This window comes from Acyrthosiphon pisum, chromosome X, assembly GCF_005508785.2.
Source record: "Acyrthosiphon pisum isolate AL4f chromosome X, pea_aphid_22Mar2018_4r6ur, whole genome shotgun sequence".
NCBI classification, from domain to species: Eukaryota; Metazoa; Arthropoda; class Insecta; order Hemiptera; family Aphididae; genus Acyrthosiphon; species Acyrthosiphon pisum.
This window is the reverse complement of record NC_042493.1, coordinates 110,512,536-110,534,252: the sequence shown is the minus strand read 5'-3', so window position 1 is coordinate 110,534,252 and position 21,717 is coordinate 110,512,536. Positions and strand designations below refer to the sequence as shown.

Sequence of the window (21,717 nt, the reverse complement as noted above, 5' to 3'; positions counted from 1 at the left end):
AGAGTTAGAAGTATTATCGGTTGTTGCTCAACAAATATTAACCATTCAACGTGGTATACAAGCAGATCTAACTAGAATAAATTTTGAAGGTTCTTCATTAATATTAGATAAAACCTGTGCTGTATTTATTACCATGAACCCGGGATATGCTGGACGTTCAGAATTGCCTGATAATTTAAAAGTAGGAACGAAATTATATAAATTGGTTGGGTTATGAATCAGTAATCAGATTCATTTTTAGACAACTTATTTATAATTACATGAAATTGTTTTAAATAGGCGTTATTTCGTCCAGTAGCAATGATGGTACCAGATTATGCACTCATATCTGAAATAGTTTTGTACTCTCAAGGATTTAACTCAGCGCGGTCGTTATCTGTAAAAATAGTGGTGACTTATAAACTGTGTTCTGAACAACTCTCATCACAGAATCATTATGACTATGGTTAGTAAAATCGATAGACTAAAATCCATAACTATTTTAAAATAAATGTAATTGTAGGAATGAGAGCTGTGAAAACAGTTTTAACAGCGGCTGGTAATTTAAAATTGAAGTATCCTGAAGAAGATGAAAACATACTTATTTTGCGGTCGATCAATGATGTAAACTTACCAAAATTTCTTGGACATGATATTCCTCTTTTTAAAGTAAAAAAAAAATTTTTTTAGGTGTACACGTTGATTATTTTATCATAAACTATATATTTTAATTTATTGGGTGATTATTTTATTGAAGACAACTTATTATAACCTAAACTATGAACATTATTAAAAATATCTTTTTATACAATTTAAGATTTCTATACATATTTTTCTATACATAAAATACATTATTTTTAAAGATTTTTATTTTTCGACTGCATCATTTAAAACTTTATAATCCATAGAAAAACATATTTCGGAATACTATGACACATAAAAATCGAATTTTGGATGAGTAATTTAGGTATGTGTTATAAAGTATACTAGATAAGTGGAATTGAGTGCGGAGCGCAGGGATAACCTGCAAAATGATGGTCACTAATCATCTCTAAATAATTGACTACTCGTCTGAATTTCGTTTTTTATACATAAAAAAATATAGGTACGCCAAATACAAATTTGCTTCGAATATTTAAATAAAAATTGTATAATGTTGTGATTCAAAAATGTAAGAACTTAAAAAATGATAACCGTACATTTTTTCAAATATTTTGTTGAGTAATGATTTATAATTAAGTAAAAATAAAATTAAGTAAATTTCAAATACATTAATAGCTTTTTGAAACATTGAGTGTTTTATGTCAATGAATCACATTGTGTATATAATATCATCTTTCATTAATGATAGTGATTAAAATATTTTAACTATACTTAAATAGTAACTATTTACTAATCTATACCTACACAATAACTGTTATTGTGTAGGAATAGATTAGTATAGTATTATTTATTATAAGTCTTAAAACAAAAGTAAAATTATATATTATGATAAAAAAATCATTCTGAATTATATCCTAATTTAAAAGTTAAAAAAATTATTGTAATACAATTATTTTCAGGGATTAGTATCAGATTTATTTCCCGGTATTGTGTTACCACAACCAGATTATGAAATATTAAATATGTGTATTAAAGAATCGTGTGAAAAATTAAATCTTCAGTGTACATCGTACTTCTTAGAGAAAATACAACAAATTTATGAAATGATGATTGTAAGGCATGGTTTTATGATAGTAGGACTGCCATTTAGTGGTAAAACTTCGGCATATAGAGTACTTGCCGGTGCATTAGCAATTATTGAAGAAAAGGTACATAAATTAACTATGTCGAATCTAAATTAGATACATAAGTTCCCTATTTTTAAATCTTTTAAAGTTTAAACTACAGTAATATTATATTTTAGTACTTCAATTTATATTCTTCAAATAATTAGTAATTAAGTAAATATGTAACCATAAGTAACAATCTAAATTCCTTATTATGATGATTTGCACAGAGATAAAATAATTAATTATCTTAAAAGTTATATAACTTCTTTTCTATTACACTACCACCGTACAGCGTTTAATAATGTACTATATAAGATTAATAATTTAGTTTGTTTTGTTAGAAATTAATGGATGAACATAAAGTTGAAATTATGGTTATTAATCCAAAGTCAATAACTTTGGGTCAGTTGTATGGGCAATTTGATATGATATCACATGAGTGGTTTGATGGTATTATAGCTGTTGGATTCCGAAAATTTGCTTCATCTGAAAACTTAAATAGAAAATGGCTGTTGTTTGATGGTCCAGTTGATGCAATATGGATTGAAAGTATGAATACGGTACTCGACGACAACAAAAAACTGTGCTTAATATCTGGTGAAATCATTCAACTTGCTAACACAACTAATTTAATATTTGAGCCAATGGATTTAGATGTAGCATCTCCTGCAACGGTAAACATTTTGTTCGAAACAAATCAAATTATATTATTATTTGTGCCAAGTTTCAATAGTTCTCTAAAAATACCGCAAAAATAATTTTTCTAAAAGGTATCTAGATGTGGAATGATTTTAATGGAACCAAGTGCTTTAGGTTGGGAATGTTTATTGCAATCGTGGATTAAACAGTTATCATCAAACATAACTATTCATTATAAACAAATGTTGCAATCACTTATTTTGAGATTTAGCTATCCAATTTTATACTTCATAAGACGATGCAATATTACAGTAATACTTAAAACAAATAATTATAATTTTTACTTTATGTTATGATTTTTATTTAGGAAGTTTTTCCGTCTAACGATTCAAATCTTATTAGATCATTAACAAATATTTGTGAAACGTTTATGGATTTATATAGTAATGAAGAGCACATGAAGACCGTTTCACAATCTGATCTTAGAGCTCAGCTTGAAGTAATTTTAAATTATATAAAAAATTGTATGATACAATATAAAATTAAATTTTTCAGGGTATGTTTTTCTTTTCGTGTATTTGGTCAATGGGGGCAACTCTTGATGCACAGAGTCGAGCCAGATTTAATATTTTGTTTCGTGCATTATTGGAAAACAAATTCCCTAATAAAGTCGTCCAATCTTTCAAATTACCTACTGAATTATGTTCTTCACCTAAAAAATCTTACACAAATTGTCCTCCTAAAGAATATTCAGTCTTCGATTATAGATTTATTCTAGAAGGTCAAGGTAAAGGAGAGTGGAAGTTGTGGTCAGATTATGTAACAGAAGCACCACCTATACCTCAAGGCATACCTTTCAATGATATTTTAGTGCCAACAATTGATGTAATTAGACATCAAGTGATTATGTCAATGTTGATTACACATCATTTACCAATGATGACGGTAGGAAACACTGGAACTGGAAAATCAACATACACCATGGTAATAAATACATTAAAAACAAATTATGTATATTTAAAAAGATAAATATTTATATACTGTATATTACATAATTTATTTATATATATTTTATTATTTTATTTTTTCAGAATTACTTATTCAAAAAGATCGATAAAACTTTATATCAATCATCATTTATTAATTTCTCAGCCCATACATCAGCTAATTTAACACAAGATATAATTATGAATAAGCTAATCAAGAGAAGACGAGGGATATTTGGTCCTCCAGTTGGTACAAAGTGTATTATCTTTATTGATGACATTAGCATGCCTCAAAAAGAATATTATGGAGCACAGCCACCCATTGAACTTTTAAGGCAGTTCTTAGATAAATTTCCATGGTATGATCGTAAAGAGCTTGTACCAATGGCTCTGCAAGATGTATTATTAATCTGTGCTATGGGTCCACCATCGACAGGAAATTCAGTCTCTCCAAGGTTTAGTCGACATTTTAATATTATTGTTATCAATGCGTTTGATGATTCAACCATGGTATCGATATTCAGTAAAATACTATTATGGCACTTAGATACAAGGTTTGGAAATTTAAAGAATCTATGAACTATAAATGTTTCTACTATAATTTGTTTTATATTTAGAGGTTTTAGCAGAGAATTTGCTTCGTGCATGCATCAATTAGTTAATTCAACACTGGAACTTCATAAGAAAAGCATCATTCATCTACTTCCAACGCCTTCTAAATCACATTATTTATTCAATTTGAGAGATTTTTCGAAAGTCATACAGGTTCAATATTTCAAATATTAATAACGAATTTAAATCAAAAATAAGCTTGAGATAAGTAACATGAATTTTATTTTAAGGGGGTTATGTTTTCTGTTCCTGAAACTATTGAAAATGCCATTGCTATGAAACGACTCTGGATACACGAAATTCTTAGGGTATATTATGATCGATTAGTAGATGACTCCGACTGTTCGTGGTTTTTTCAAAACCTAAGTGCAGTCTGTAAAGAGATTCTAAAAGAAAATATAAATGATATATTCAGGCACTTAATTAATGGGCCAAATGAAAATGTAAATTTAATATTAAATTAATGTATGAATTAAATATACAATTAAAATATATTATCGTTATAGGTTGGTCAAAATGAATTACGACAGTTAATTTATTGTGATTTTTCCAATCCCAAAGCTGACACTAGAAATTATATTGAAGTACACAATTTAAATAATCTTCGATTAATCGTTGAAAGATACTTAAATGAATTTAATAATATGAGCAAGAAACCGATGCATTTAGTTTTATTTAGATTTGCTATTGAACATCTTTCAAGGATTTGTCGAATTCTCAAGCAACCTCGAGGACATGCTTTACTAGTCGGTTTGGGGGGATCAGGCCGCCAGTCACTAACAAGGCTTGCAGCTCACATATCCGAATATGATTTGTTTCAGGTTCGACAATTGAAATTATGTTTTTTATTTGTTAATATGTATTGTAAAATGTAGGTACAAATGACACGTCTGTATGGAACTAATGAATGGCAAGACGATTTGAAAAATATACTTGGGCGTGCAGTATCTAGCTTAGACCAGCATGTTGTATTTTTATTCAACGACTCCGAAGTAAATTGCATTTATTTATTTTTATGTATAGTATATATGAAAACGGCAACTTATAAAACATATAATAACCATAATTGGAGTAATTGGTAATGACTAATGAATAGTAATATATAATTATGAGAAATTGATGGCTATGGAGCGTGCAATGATTCTGCCCGTCCTCCATAGGGTGAGGTCACAACTAACAAGTGAGATGATAGGGAACTAGGAATAAAACCCCTAACAAAGATATTTGGACCATCAATAGATCCATTAAACAAGGATATGGTGAAGTTTAGGTCAGTTTCCATCGTAAGAGAAGGATAGAGAGTTATTACATTTTGAGTGGCTCTTTTGGCTGAAATCGGGTTGTGGGGGGGGGGGGGGGGCTTTGAGGGGACTCGGAACGCGATAATGTCTCTAACACGATATGTTATCCACAAAATAATTAGTCAACGCCCGCCGGTCACTGGATGAGTTGTTTTCAGTATGTATTGTGTTAAAAAATGGATTGTGAATTGTGATTAATGAGGCCTTTGTCACCGCTGACGGTCCGTACATAACACCAGCTCGGACCCCCATCCCACCTCTCCTTGTGGCTGTGTAAAGTGGCCGGTGGGATATTCTTGTGAGTACTTACGAATGCTATGGACCTTGCCAAAGTCTTTGAGAGTATATGTGATAAAGAAGGAGGCAGGTTTAGAAGAATGGAAGCATAGGATAAAAATGTAGGTGCTTCAATATTAATAATCACATTTTTAAGAGTTAATTTTGTAGGTATTTAAAATTCTTTCGCAAAAACATGATTATGATTTTACATTTGTTTAGATTAAAATGGAAAGTATGGTAGAAGATATAAATAACTTATTAAATTCAGGGGAAGTACCAAATTTGTATACAGCAGAAGAAAAGATTGAGTTATGCGATAAAATCCTTGTTATAGATAAGCAGCGTGACAAATCTATACAGGTATATTATATGAACATTATAATATGTTAGAATTTAGTGGCTGCTATTCTAAAAACAAGTATTAATGATAATATTTTTGGAGACCCATCTACCAGCTTTATACCATCATTTCGAGAACTACAAGGTAATCATTAATAATTTAAAAATATTTGGAACTAACCATTAAAAACTTAGTACTTACCCAAAACCGAAACCTTGCAAATCAATCTTGTATGTATCTTGAAGGCAACATTTAAACCATAGGATAGCAGCCACCACTGTTTGAGTTACCTAATAATGTTTATGGTTTTTTTCATTTTAAATACTAAGCATCATTATTTTTATTAGACTGATGGTAGTATGTCAGCTGTATTTAACTATTTTATTCAAATTGTGAAAGAACAACTGCATGTAGTATTAGCTTTCAGTCCAATTGGAAACGATTTTCGTACAAGAATAAGAAAGTTTCCTTCATTAGTTCAATGTTGTACAATTAATTGGTTTCAGGTAAAGGTTTTATTTCAATAACACAAAAAATAGGTATCTACTCTATTCTATTGTTGTTATTATTATTTAATATTTAGCAGGCTCGTTTAATTTTTCTTTATATTATATAATATATAACTACAGATGCAAATTATTTTAAAATATGTGTTTGTATTTGTATTAGGTATTTGTCTTATTTGATTTCATATATTAGACTTTACTCTATTGATAGATTAAATTACTAAATTACGTTTATCTATAGAACTGGCCATCGGATGCTTTGTTGGCTGTAGCTACAAATTTCTTAGATGCAATTGATTTAACTGAACATGAACGAAATGTTTGCGTTACTATGTGCCAAAAGTTTCATTTAACGTCTCAACATTTATCAGTCGAATTTGAAGTTAGATCACAACGTAAGACGTATGTTACACCTACGTTATATTTAGAACTAATGTCTACTTTTAAAGATCTATTGGGGAAAAAAAGACAGTAAGTTCATTATTTTAAACAAATAATTGTTTAATATATCAACAAAAAAATTATTAGGGAGATTTTAATGGGAAAACGTCGATATGAAGTAGGTTTAGAAAAATTGCAAACTGCTGCTGATGATATATCAATAATGCAAGAAGAATTAAAAGACTTACAACCAAAAATTATGGTTGCCGCAGCTGAGGTAAAAGTTATAATGCAAAAAGTGGAAAAAGAAAACCAAGAGATTTCCAAAGTGAAACAAATAATTCAAAAAGATGAAGAAGAAGCTCAGGAAACAGCAGAAGGAGCGCAAAAGATCAAAGACGAGTGTGATCTTCACATGGAAGCCGCAAGACCTGCATTAAATAATGCATTAGCAGCACTAAATACCTTGACACCCAATGACATAACTTTTGTAAAATCCATGAAAAATCCACCAAGACCGGTCAAATTAGTCATGGAAGCGGTTTGCATTATTAAAGACGTGAAACCTGAAAAAATCTTAGATCCAACTACTGGAAAAACATCAGATGATTATTGGGTAGCATCGAAAAAACTTCTAAATGATATGAAATTTTTAGAACATTTAATCAATTTTGATAAAGATAATATTCCACCAAGAATAATGAAAGTCATCAATGAAAAATATATAAATAACCCTGAATTTGACCCTAATAAAATAAAATATGCTTCGGTAGCTGCTGAAGGATTATGTAAATGGGTAATAGCCATGTCAAGTTATGATGTCGTAGCAAAAGAAGTTGCGCCAAAAAAATTAGCACTTGCAGAAGCTGAGGCAGTATATAATAATGCAATGAGTGCACTAAATAGTAAACGTGAACAACTTACTGAAGTTGAAAAAAAAATGAAAGTTGTTCAAGATGATCTTGAAGAAAATGAACGCAAAATGAAAGCATTTCAGGATGAAGCTAATAATGTGCAATTAAAACTTCAGCGAGCTGAAGAGTTAATTGGTGGTTTAGGTGGTGAAAAACAACGATGGGCACAAATGGCCATAGATCTTGGAAAGTCGTATCTAAATCTTACAGGTTAATAAGACAATTCATAAAATAATTCGTTTCAAAAATACAAAATTGTAATTAAACTTATTTTTAGGAGATATATTATTAAGTTCTGGTATCATTGCATATTTGGGTCCATTTACTATGGATTTCCGAAATAAACAAATAAAACAATGGCTTCAAGATATAGTCAATAATAATTTAGTGTGTGCTAAAAATTATCAACTAAGTACTGTTCTAGGAAATCCAGTAGATATCAGAGCATGGAACATAGCTGGACTACCTACAGACTCATTCTCTACAGATAATGGAATCATTGTCTTGTAAGTTAATTTCTTAATAAGTATTAAAAATCAGTAAATAAGTATATTATATTATAATTAATTATTGATTGAATTGTTTTGACGTAGAAATTCTAGACGATCAGCACTTATGATTGATCCTCAATCTCAAGCAAATAAATGGATAAAAAATATGGAGGCAGATAATTCATTAAGTATTATACGGTTCACTACTCCGAATTATACAAAAATATTAGAACATGCTATAGCCAATGGAACACCTGTAATAATATAATTGAAAACTATTACTAACATTTAAATAATTGCGTAATAATACCGTAAAAAAATTAACAGGTACTGTTGGAAAATATTTACGAAGAATTAGATCCCGTCTTGGACCCCGTGTTATTATCTCAAGTGTTTATATGTGGAAGTACATATTGTTTAAAATTAGGAGAAACAATTGTTGAGTTCAATGATCGATTCAGGTAATAATACGTACAATTGTTTTGCTTTTTATTACCTATCACAATGATATTATATTAAACATTAATACATAAGTAAGTATTAGTACCAACTATCAGTTTTTATAATGATTACATTTAGACTTTACATTACAACAAAGCTTAGAAATCCTCACTACTTGCCAGATATATCAGTTAAAGTAGTTCTTTTAAACTTTGTCATAACTCCAATTGGGTTTGAAGATCAGTTATTAGGTGTAGTCGTTGCTAAAGATAGACCTGATTTAGAAGCAGAAAAAAATCAACTTATAATACAAGGAGCTGAAAATGCCAAGTAAAAACAACAATTTAAATTTTTCATTTGTAATGAATATAAATAAATAAACATTGTGTCTTTACTGTTTGTAGATCATTAAAAGATATTGAAGATAAAATTTTGCAAGTTTTAAGTTCTTCTGAGGGAAATATCTTAGAAGACGAAGAAGCTGTAAATATATTGAGTTCGTCAAAAACTCTTGCTAATGAAATCGAAGTTAAACAATCTAAGGCGAAAATTACTGAACGAACAATCGATAAAACTAGACACCAATACAAACCTGTCGCTACATATTCTACAACACTGTTTTTTATAATTGATTCACTGGCTAACATTGATCCAATGTATCAATATTCACTAACATGGTTTATAAATTTATTTATAATGGCTATAGAAAATAGTCCTAAACATGAAAAAATTGAAGAACGTATAAAAGCACTAATAAATTATTTCACTTATTCTCTGTATGTTAATATATGCAGAAGTTTATTCGAAAAAGTTATTATTCAGTTTTATTTTAAATGTAAGACTATTTACAATGATCGATGTATTTTGTTTTTATAGGATAAACTTCTATTTTCGTTAATTATGGCTGTTAGACTATCGTCAGAAATAAACCCAGAGGAATGGCTTTTTTTTTTTGACCGGAGGCGTAAACTTATCTAATCAAATAACAAATAAAATTAGTTGGCTACAAGACATAGGATGGGATGAACTTTGCAGACTTGATCACCTACCAACATTTAAAGTATGCAGTTAAGCTTTTCAGGATTATTATTTAAGCAATGTTTTCGAGTCGAATAGTCTAATCGCGCATTCTATAAAATATGAACTTAAAATTATATTACTTAATATATCATTAGATAAGTAGGGACTAGTAAGCGTATATCAATATTGGTCTTCCGTATTTTTTTTTAAATTCTGGGTATCCTTAATATCCTTAATAAACACGTCTCTGTGAATTACGAGTAGGTACAATCAAAGTAACACTAGTAACCACACAAACAGATTGTTGCAAATATGGAACAAATTGTTCATAACAAAAAAAAAATTATAAAATGAAATAGGTAAGAACTATCTATTTAATACTATTATTGTCTAAATAGGTATATTAAGTATTTAAGTAGATCACTGGAATATAGTCCTAGTCAGTACCTACCTGTTACTTTTAAGGCTATAAATGGTAACATAGGTATGTAATATAATAATATAGTGGCTTGGCGCGGCGCGTTATGTGCCTGAGAGTAAGTAACACCCGCCTAGTTCCCGGATGGGTGACCACCGGGGTTCGTAGTAGTAAAAACCTTGCCACACATACACCATACACGTGTTCGCTTACCTAGCATAGCAAACGTACCATAACATTCCGTACCAACCTTACCAACCACAGTTCATAATCTCTTACAACAGCTAATGGCCAGTCGCCGGGCTTAAGTTAAAAAAAAAAAAAAATAATAATATTGGCGATTGAAAGTGATAAGATGTAACGGGGACGCTGCATATCATTTATATGTTATTTTACTAGTTCCCCGTTACAGATCCACCCCTTGCCGGCCTGATAATTGATAAACTTTCAATCGCCAATAATATACAACAGTAATAGACTAATAACCAACTATTCAGTGTAACTAATAAGTAATAACTATTATCTTAATATATGAATTAATAATTATACAGATTTCGGATAACCGATAATCATAATAATTTAATACCTATATTTAACAGATAATAATTAATCACTGTCATTATTAATTTATAAAATGTTTAACATAATTGCGGGACTGCGGTGTACCTAATATTACATATTATTATACATTTATATTTTAAACTATCATTGTTTCAACAGTTTAATTATTATCTGTTAACCTCACTAACTCCTCCTTTAATTGAAAAAAAAATATTATAAAAATTAGTTAAACTTTATTCAACAGACAATATTTTAATAATAATGTTTTCTGAATAAGGTTTGTTTATATAAACGTTCAATAACTAATTTGATTTATTCGATTATACACGCCAATGAGATGTATTGATTTAGAGAAAATCATAAGTGACCCAATTTTTTTTTTTAATACTTATTACGTTTTGTATTGAGAAAAATTATAGGAATTTCCCAAAAATTTTAGTCAATTTTTACTTACGAATTTAAGGAATAAATTTGATGTTCTAAACATGGGCTGCGACCATTCTTTAACCTAAAATTTAAAAATTAAAGGATATAAGAGTTGATTTTGAGAACAATGAAGATAAATGGAAACTAATTTATGATTCACCTGAACCACATTTGATTGATTTTCCGGAACCTTGGAACACGGTTTTGAATTATTTTCAAAAATGCATCGTATTACGGATCATTAGATATGACAAAATATTACCTGCACTTCAATACTTTATATCAAGTACCTATATGGAATCTTAATTATTTATACAAAATATATAAACGTGTTTTACACTTATTTTTAGATGAATCAATTTTGGAAAGTAAATATGTTGAACCACCGCCGTTTGATTTAGCTGCATCTTTTGAAAGTTCAAATTGTGTGACTCCTTTGATATTTATACTAACCCCTGGCGCTGATCCTACATCAATGTTGATTAAATATGCTGATAAAATGGTAAATTTAATAATTGTTTTACTATGAACTTTAATCCTTATATATAATATAAAGACGGCGTAAAAGTAATAAAAAAGCGGGCCAGTAGGTTTTTTTTTAAAATTTTTTTTTTATCAAGTGTTCCTGACATACAAGGTCATCTAACTTATTCATAATATAGTAACGATATTTAACATTTGGACTGTTGATAAGCGTAATTAATTACAATTATTTACAACAAAATTTAAGGCATTTACATCGATAAATATATATATATATATATATATATAATGATACAATAAAAAGAATTATAAATTACTTTTTTTAGATTCTGAGTGGAATGATGAATGTATTGATTTTACAATGATGTGTGTTTTTTTATTTTTATTTATTTATTTATTTTTTTATTTTATTTTTTTATTTTTGTGTCTGTCATCACCTTTTAGGACAGTAAAAGTGCTTGGATTTTCTTCAACAGTACCTTTTCTGATAGTAAAGTGAATCTAATTGGTACTTTGGGGGGGTCAAAACTAAAAATTTCCCAGTAGATTTCAAGAGCAACGTGAAAAACAAAAGAAAAATTAAGGTAAAACGGGAATTTTTACGCAAAATCTGTTTTCGAGAAAATCGATTATGGTTTTTGATACAACTCTAAAACAAATGACCGTAGGTACATACACTTTTGACTGAACGTTTATGTTTGCATTTTCTATACACCATAACGTTTTATAGATATTTTGACTTATTTTGAGCTGTTTACGGACATGTTCAGTTTCCATTTTTTTTAGTTTTTTTTTCTATAAATATCAATAAAATATTATTTGTTGGTTAAAAAAGCTTGAAAATTTAATAAAAGGTTCCTATTATATTGCTTTAAAGGCAGATGAAAAAAATTAAAAATCCATAGTCACAGTTTTTTTTTATTAGCATTTAAAGTTCAAAAATTGAAAAAATATGTAAAAATCACGAAAATTAGCAAATTATTTTGAGTTAAGAATTCGTAAAATTTTTTCTTTTTAAATCTAAGATTTGAAAATGTAATATATGATCCCTCATAAGTTTGTCTACCATTTAAAAAAAAATGTCTATAAGCAAGTCAAATAAAATTTTTATGAGCGTTTGAAATTCATATTTTTACAACATTCGATATTCACTCGATTTCACACGTAACGATATTCTTATTTTGTTGTAATTAAAAAACGAATGACTGTAGATACATGGAAATTTCACTAAATGTTTATATTAGCATTTACTATACCCCATACAGTTTTGGAAATATTTTGACTCTTTTTGGGCTGTTTACAGACATTTTCAGTTTTCAATTTTTTTAGTTTTTTTTTCTATAAATATCAATAAAGTTTTATCTGTTGGGTCAAAAAGTGTAACAATTTAATACAAGGCTCTAGATTTATTGTTACAATAGCAGTTGAAAATATTAAAAATACATAGGCACAATTTTTTTTTATAAGCATTTAAAGATCGAATTTCGACAAAATGTATCAAATTTTAATTTGAATAATTATTTTGTAGTTAAAATTTTATAAAATGTTCAACTTTTGTATCTAAGAATTGAAAATTTAGAACAAGATTCCACGTAAGTAATTAATTCTGTTACCAATAAATCTAAAAAATACATTTACACAGTTTATTTTTATAGTCAATTAAGTTCAAATTTTGACGAAATTACATATTAAAAACCTGGAATAACTATTTTAGTTATTTTGTTGTGATTGTATAATATTATTCGTGGGTACTTGAAACTTCTAAAGTATACTATTATATATCTATGATAGTACCACGGTTTTTTGTTGATGTATAACGTGTTATAAGTACCTAATAGATATTATGATATGATTAATTTGGAATTTATTATAGGTACCTATTATAGGTCAATTTTTTTTTAATATCATATATAATATTATGTATTATACCGAGACTGACATACTGTCTCCGCTCAGAATCGTTTTTCTTATACAATGATATTATATCATTGAATTCAAATTTAATACTATCCATTATACAGTGACCCACTTGTAACCTACTGTATAGCAGAGCGACAACCACTTAACCACATTTTTTTTTTATTAATATTATTGGAGTTGAGATAGGGCATCATGAGGACGTCCACGCTTGAGACGCCGGAAGGTAGGCTTATAGCTGAGTTTGAAACGTTTCGCACTACTGGCGTTGTTTAGTTGCCCAAAAAAATTAATCTTGAGATTTTGTATGTAGTCTTTGATTGATGGGAGTTTGAAGTCTGTGTGGAGTGCTTCGTTTCCGATGAACCAAGGCGCGTTGGATATTGAGCGTAATATCTTGGATTGGGGGCCAGTAGGTAACTACTTTGCTGTACAGTTGTAGGACGTAGATGTCGAATGACGAATGTTCCTCGTCATTGATTAAGTAAACGTTTGTAATGGATGTGATAAATTTGAATTCAATGATACCTAAATAATCGCATACGAAAATCCACTCTTAGTGGAGACGATCTGTCAGCCTAATAAGTTTATGCTTATACACTAGTAGGTATATATTTTTACGCGTAAATACCCAACTTCGTCAAAGCTCATAAAAAATATCGTTACTTTATGTTAATCTTTTTCTTTTAATTTCACTATTAACAACGAAGGTATAACTGTATAGAGAATCTTGTATTACAATTTCAAGTTTTTTGACCAAGGTTAAATTTTTTATCGACATGTATGGAAAAAAACTAATACATAATCTAACAATTTAAATATCTATAAATAACTCAAAAAGAGTTAAAATGATTTTTAAATTATAATACCATATATATATATAGAAAATGCTACATTTGGAGAATATTTTGAGTAACTGGTTTCCGTTTATGAATTAATAAAATGAAGAAAAAAATAACATTAATTGGTCGAAAACTAATTTTGCGTAAAAATTAACGTTTTTTCCAAACATTTATTTTTTTTTTCACAATTCTTTGGACAAGTTAAGGACATAATATTTTACTTTTGATCTCCAAATTACCAACTAAATTCACATTCTAACCTAAAAAAAGTTAAATTGAAATTTGAAGGTTGGAGCATTTTTATAATATAATTGATAATAGTTCCAAATGGAGGTGACACAACACACAATAAGAACCTACTAAAAAAAACACCAATCATTGTAATTTAAATCCTTATAGTCATCGCTCAGAATCTAAAATAATTTTGATTAAAATTTATTTTAAATCTTTGTTACTAGTATTACGCATTCGTAAGTAAAATATTATCAAAACTTATGAGTCATAAGTACTAAATTGATTAATAATTGTTTACACTTAATAATTTAATTTAAGTGGCTGTTATTTTCAGGGCTTTGGTTATCGTTTAACATCATTGTCATTAGGTCAGGGTCAAGGCCCTATAGCTACTAAATTAATTAATGAAGCAACAAGAACAGGCAATTGGGTATTGTTGCAAAATTGTCATTTAGCTAAGAGTTGGATGCCTGAACTCGAAAAGGTTAGTCAATTGTTAAATAAAAAAATCTAATTCATAATTTTATCATATATAATATAAATTTTAAGTTATATTCAAATTGCTTATGAGCTTATGGCTATTTGTAAGAAAAAATATTATAATAGGGGGACGGAGTGGCCGAGCGGACTAAGGCGTCGGTTTTAATCTTGGTCACGGGCGGCATTTCTCTCCGGGCAGACTGGAGAGAGAGGCCGCCATCCCCCGACTGGGTATGGCAGTAACCTACAGGTGCCCAATTGAAATTCTGCCAAACCCAAAAAACACACGTGTTCACAAAAACTTACAGTACCTACCCACAGTTTAAAAACAACCACCTAATGGCTATAGTTTCCAGGCTTAACGCAACAAAAAATAAAAATAATATTATAATAATAACAGTGGTGGCGGTCAGTTTGTATTGTTTAATCACAGTTAATTATTTTATATTTATATATATACATATACCTACTTATTTAGATTTGTGAAAGTTTTTCGGTTGAACATACCAATTCTGAGTTTAGACTTTGGTTAACATCTTATCCCGTGGAATATTTTTCCGTGTCTGTACTTCAAAATAGCGTTAAGATGACTAATGAACCGCCAAAAGGACTTCGAGCCAATATACATAGGTATAAATTATACTAGATGTCTAGATACTATTATATAGGTGCCTATAAACGTTGTTAAATATTTGTGTTATTTTAACTGTTATATTTAACACGCACATTTCAGATCATTTACTAGTGATCCGATTACAAATGAAGATTTTTTCGAGGGCTGTAAAGTGCAAAGTGTAAGTTTTAAGAAACTGATTTTCAGCTTGTGCTTCTTTCATGCTTTGGTTCAAGAGCGTCGCAATTACGGTCCAATCGGATGGAACAGACTGTACGAGTTCAACGAAACTGACCTCAGAATTAGCGTAGTACAATTACAGAATTTTCTGAACGAATATCCCAATGTCCAGTTCGATGCCTTGCGTTATCTTACCGGTGAATGCAACTACGGTGGACGTGTAACGGACGATTGGGATCGTCGTTGTCTGACCACATGTCTACACAAATTCTACACCAAATCGGTTATTAAAACGAGCAATTTCAAGTTTGATAAAGCTGGTAAGACAATAAAATAATTACATTTAAATGTGACGAAAACTATCTACCTATTGTTATCTAATATGCATGGTATACATGGGTGTACTTGTGTTATTCTATAGGAGTTTATTACTGTCCTGATTTAAAAGAATACGATCAAATCTTAGAACACATTCAAGAATTTCCGTTAGTTACAAAACCTGAGATTTTTGGTCTGCATGAAAATGCTGATCTCATTAGAGAGCGCCAAGAAAGCGAATTAATTCTCAGTTCCGTTCTTAAGACACAAGTAAATAAATTAATATAGTTAATAATTTAATTTATTCATATGTAATTATTTATACCTAACTTTTGTGCTTAAAAATAATTTTAATTGCCACATATAGGACCGGGCTGTAAGTAAAATTAATATTATTAATTAACTATTAATCTGTAAGATTGTTCATGTATTTATAAAGACAATTATATAACATTATTAACTATTATTTATTATATTATATAGTAATTAGTTATAGTATATAGATAATATTTTGCGGTAAACATTGTATATTTGTGTTATTTATTTTATTTTATTATGCTGCTATTATACCTTAGGATTTATGGGAAAAAATTCAATTTAATAACGTAAGTAGGTATCAAATACATTTTAAATTGAAATCTTTTAATCTATTATCTAAGCACAAAACCGATCTACTTAATAATGTAGTGGAGCCGCGGTCATCGACCATATTAAATATAAAAATTAAAAACGGGGCAAACAAATGATATAAATATTTTGATATTTTTGAGGGATCAAAACTTCCAAAAAAAAAACCGGGTTATTTCCCTTTTTCGGAAATATTGGGAAAACTTGCTTTCATTTAAAATTTCCGGAAAAAAATGGTCTTGATAAAAAACCTGGTTTTTTCCTGAAAAATTGAAAAATTGAACGAAAAAATGGTTTTTTTTCTAAAGAATTGAAAAAGCTATGTATAGTGGAAAAAATCTAATAAATAATGATAGTTGATAATCATATTACATACATATTATATTTATACCCTACCTAACTTAAAGTCTGTAGAGCATAAATTTAGAGGATTCTATACTTGATTTATAAATAATTATAATTTGTAATACTAACTACTAAAGTACTAACTATTAACTATTAGGTATTTAATATGTAGTTATTTCTTATTAGTTATTAATATTTTACCAACTCACTAAGTCTAAAAATATAAAAAAACTATGTTTTTGTGTATACTTAGATACCGGTTTGCGATTTTTCATTTACGCACACATTATATAATTATAATTTCATGAAGATAAATGGACTATCTACTAAAAATGGGATGAATAAAAGCACCCCCATTAGAAGTTTATTAGGGCATGGTCACATGAAATATAATAATATGCTAAAAAAGGTAGATAAGTGGATGTCACTCTGCTGTACAGTAGGTTACAAGTGGGTCGCTGTATAATTATACATTAATGGATGGTGTTAAATTTGAATTCAATGATATGATATCATTCTATTAGAAAAACGATTCTAAGCGAAACGGTCAGTCAGCCTATGATATTACTAAGTATATTTTATGATATTATTTTGAATAAAGTTATTTATATAGAACCTATTTACGTGGGACCTTGTTTTAAATTTTTAATCCTTAGCTATAAAAGTTGAACATTTTATACATTTTTAACTAAAAATAATTATTAAATTTTAAATTTGATGTATTTTGTCAAAATTCGAACTTTAAATGCTTATAAATAAAAATTGTCCCTATGCGTATTTTCAATGTTTTTCAATGTTTTAACAATACATCAAGAGCCTTGCATTAAATTTTCAAGCTTTTTTAACCAACAAATAACATTTTATTGATATTTATAGAAAAATAAACTAAAAAAAATGGAAACTGAAAATGTCCATAAAGAGCTCAAAATAAGTCAAAATATTTGGAAAATATTATGGTGTATAGAAAATTCTAATATAAACATTCATTCAAAATTTCATAAATAACAGTTATTAAATTTATAATTTTAGTATATATTATATTTTAACAATTTATTATTCACAATTTTTGTAAGATTGAAAAAATCAACCGATTTATTAAATTTATAATTTTATACTAATAATTAATTTCTATTATATTTATGGACAATTTTTGATAAGATCGACATTTTTAATTAACTACCTAACTTATATAAAATATTAATTTTTGCGCAAATAATATGTCACTTTTGCATCTTTGGCGCTTCTGTCATATTATGTTGCGTATAACAAGTAGGTAGGTACCTATATAATATTAGATTAGCGCTTAGGTATGTCCTACAAATTTTGGCGCAAATGATAAGTATATCATTTTTGCAACTTTGGCATTTACGTCATAAAGCTAATTTTAACATCGGTTTAGGCGAGGGGATCTTCGATCTGACACAATTAGAAGTGGTCCAGAACTTTCTGTTTTTTGGTGCTAAGACCCCCAAAAATTTGCATCGCGAGCATTATCTTCTTTCAGTATGCTTATAAATTATATTACTAAATCATAACTATAATAAATTCTCCAATAATGCGTTTCACTATGATGAGAATGTCTCATTTCATATTTGAATATTACTATTTTTTAAAACATATCCCCTTGTAGAAATAGACCCAGATAGGAATAATTGATATATGTATTATAATATAGTTTATAGCCAAGTTTTGTGGATTTTAGGATTCGAAAACTACCGGTGGCGAAGGTGGATCGTCCGAAGATCTGATTTTAACATTTTCCACAGACATCCTTAACCAATTGCCGAACAAATTCGACGTTACACTCGCACTTGAAAAATATCCTACCACTTACAATCAGTCTATGAATACAGTTCTGGTACAAGAAATGGGTCGGTTTAACAAACTATTGGACGTCATTCAATTTAGCCTGACAAACTTACAGAGAAGTGTTAAAGGTACTGCTAAACTTGATATTTACGATAGGTACCTACTGTTTAATTTGATTTAGGTCCGTATTGAATACTTTTTTTTAAAGTATCTCTTAAATATATAATATATGTAGGTACATTTAAAAATATTGTACATTAATTTTGTTTCTCCGTTATTTTTATTCAAAACAAAATAAAAATACATTCTATACCTAATCCAATAGAATTTACCTTATACCCATTCTTATATCTTTTATATTTCTGGTAGATACCTACAAGGAAAACAAGATACCTAAATCAACAATTTCATTCTTGTTAAACATTTAAAAAATATGAAGTCGTACCTATCAATAACAATATTGTATCTTCTATTTATTATTTAGAGTAAAATAATAGCAAAAATCAATATTGTGCTTAGATTTAATATTTATTCAATACAAATTTTTAGTTTTGATTAAGTATGAAACTTTATTATTATTATTTGACTTCTAGGATTAATTTTAATGTCTAACGAACTAGAAGAAGTTTATCAGAGTATCTTAGTAAGCAAAATTCCAGTGGTCTGGGCTAACAGTTCATATCCATCGCTAAAACCATTGGGAAGTTATATTAAAGATTTTTTGCAGCGAATGGCATTTTTACAGGCAAGTACATTTAATATTTACTCAATGATTATTACCTAATTATCATTTGGCACTTTGAATGAAAATACAATTTTTTTTTTTAGAAATGGTACATTTATGGAACTCCAAATTCATTTTGGATATCTGGCTTCTATTTTACACAAGCATTTTTAACAGGATCCCAACAAAATTTTGCAAGAAAGTTTCAAATACCTATAGATTTGTTGACCTTTGACTATAAGGTAATCAGCAAGCTTTTAAATTTACAAACAGACTAGACACATCAATGCTTACCATAAGATATAAGATATATTTTTTTCAATAAGTAGTTAGGCACTTAAATTGTTAAAATGTTTTAAAATTTGTTAGAATGTTAAAAAACTTCAATATTATTTATTTAATTTAGTAGGTATTGTTTTTATTTACACACTCATTTATTCAGAAATAATTTGTTCTATAAAAAGTGCAGTCTTTTGTTTTTATAGGTACCAACTTGTTTTACAGTTAACTTTGGGATTCCATCAATCAGCTATAGAAATAATATTTGGCGAATTAAAAGACTTATTTGGTTAGTTACTTAAATGATTAGTGTTTTGTTTTGTTATATTTAAAAAAAAAATGTAGAATCTTCATTAGCATCAACTTTCTAGTATCTTAACCCAACAAAAATATTTAAAAAAGATACAAGATGCACCAAAGAAAGTATCTAGGAATAAATAATGCATTTAAGATACTTCTCATCCCTGTAAGTGATAGGTGTTAAGGTAAAATTTATCATAAATAATTCAACAGGTGCATATACTTAAATAAGAATAATCAAGTCGCCAATTGATTTTCGTCTGGTTCAATCAAGCCATACCAATTAATTAAATCAGTATTTGTTGGCTTTCATTGCCAACCATCAGCCAAAGCTTAAAGATTGCATTGAAAATCATGCTAAATGCAAGCTAGGCAATTATTAGCATAATAAATAATAAACATGTATAATGTGGGTATAAATTTGTTTAAATTTGTAGTACAGTAAACTAGGTTTATAGTAGCTGATTTTTAATACTTGTGAGTTGTGAAAGATGTGTTTCTAATAAATTAGATGCATCTGATTAATGAATAATAACATAGGTATTCAAATTTAAAAGTTATTAAATAGCTTATGATTTATGATACTCATTATATTATCTGTCAATGGTTACTCTCCCATATTTTCTGTACTTATATATATATTATATAATTAATATATATTATATAATTAATATATATTATAAACAAATAAATATAAAATATACTGTGCAACAATGGAGTGTAGCGTTTCGATTCCTTAACTTTTTAATTACCTACTGGTAATATTATTTTTAAAATTTGATTGTATACATAAAACTATGTTTCTAGATTATGGACAGAAAAATGATAGTAAGTTCAGCACCTGAAAATGGTGTTTACGTTTATGGACTATTTTTGGATGGAGCAAGGTGGAGTAATAAAAAATCGAGTCTTAAAGAGTGTAAGGCAAAACAACTATACTCCAGAATGCCAATAATTCACATGATACCAATAAAAAAAGAAGATTTGAAATTTGACACTGTTTATTTGTGTCCAATGTACAAAACAGCTGAAAGAAAAGGCACATTATCTACTACAGGGCATTCAACTAACTTCGTTATTGCTTTATGGATACCAACAATTAAACAGCCAGAACACTGGATAATGAGAGGCGTTGCTCTATTATGTCAACTATCGCAATAAATATGTCATTTATTGATATAATTTGTTGTAGTACATTTTAGATGTTGAGTGAAGCAATGATATGTTTTTTATTTTATTTTTTTGTCTAAAGACACTTTTCACTGTAGAAAAAATTTTTTACTTTGAAGGTGTTTAGCAAATTGTATCTGGTTTGTACTATGGGAGGTCAAAATTAAAATTACCAAAATAATAATACTAACATTAATAATTATAATTGTAATATTACAATTAAAATAACTGTTGGGTAATCTCGCTTGAAAAAAATTTAGATGGTCTTATCTCAGAATTTATATACAATGATTTATCATTCAATTCAAATTTAGCACATCCGTCCAGTGA

The 21,717-nt window shown here is 28.4% G+C and overlaps 1 protein-coding gene across 1 annotated transcript in view; it reads left to right on the top strand.

Moving 5' to 3' along the window:
• Positions 1–21,426, top strand: part of LOC100165085 (dynein heavy chain 7, axonemal-like) — a 40,960-nt gene extending 19,534 nt beyond the window's left edge. Inside the window, 34 exon segments of the mRNA XM_016803367.2 lie at positions 3–181; positions 280–445; positions 503–648; positions 1,542–1,790; positions 2,093–2,425; positions 2,522–2,701; positions 2,758–2,889; positions 2,946–3,374; positions 3,482–3,930; positions 3,994–4,141; positions 4,219–4,431; positions 4,495–4,809; positions 4,864–4,980; positions 5,788–5,928; positions 6,256–6,414; positions 6,656–6,885; positions 6,943–7,919; positions 7,987–8,215; positions 8,303–8,456; positions 8,528–8,661; positions 8,780–8,971; positions 9,046–9,451; positions 9,518–9,586; positions 9,588–9,701; positions 11,169–11,352; positions 11,417–11,568; positions 14,877–15,026; positions 15,501–15,652; positions 15,756–16,135; positions 16,237–16,403; positions 18,808–19,042; positions 19,508–19,659; positions 19,743–19,880; positions 21,025–21,426. Of these exon segments, the coding sequence (XP_016658856.2) occupies positions 3–181; positions 280–445; positions 503–648; positions 1,542–1,790; positions 2,093–2,425; positions 2,522–2,701; positions 2,758–2,889; positions 2,946–3,374; positions 3,482–3,930; positions 3,994–4,141; positions 4,219–4,431; positions 4,495–4,809; positions 4,864–4,980; positions 5,788–5,928; positions 6,256–6,414; positions 6,656–6,885; positions 6,943–7,919; positions 7,987–8,215; positions 8,303–8,456; positions 8,528–8,661; positions 8,780–8,971; positions 9,046–9,451; positions 9,518–9,586; positions 9,588–9,701; positions 11,169–11,352; positions 11,417–11,568; positions 14,877–15,026; positions 15,501–15,652; positions 15,756–16,135; positions 16,237–16,403; positions 18,808–19,042; positions 19,508–19,659; positions 19,743–19,880; positions 21,025–21,378 (7,925 nt within the window). The 3' untranslated portion in view covers positions 21,379–21,426.
• Positions 21,427–21,717: the final 291 nt, after the last annotated feature.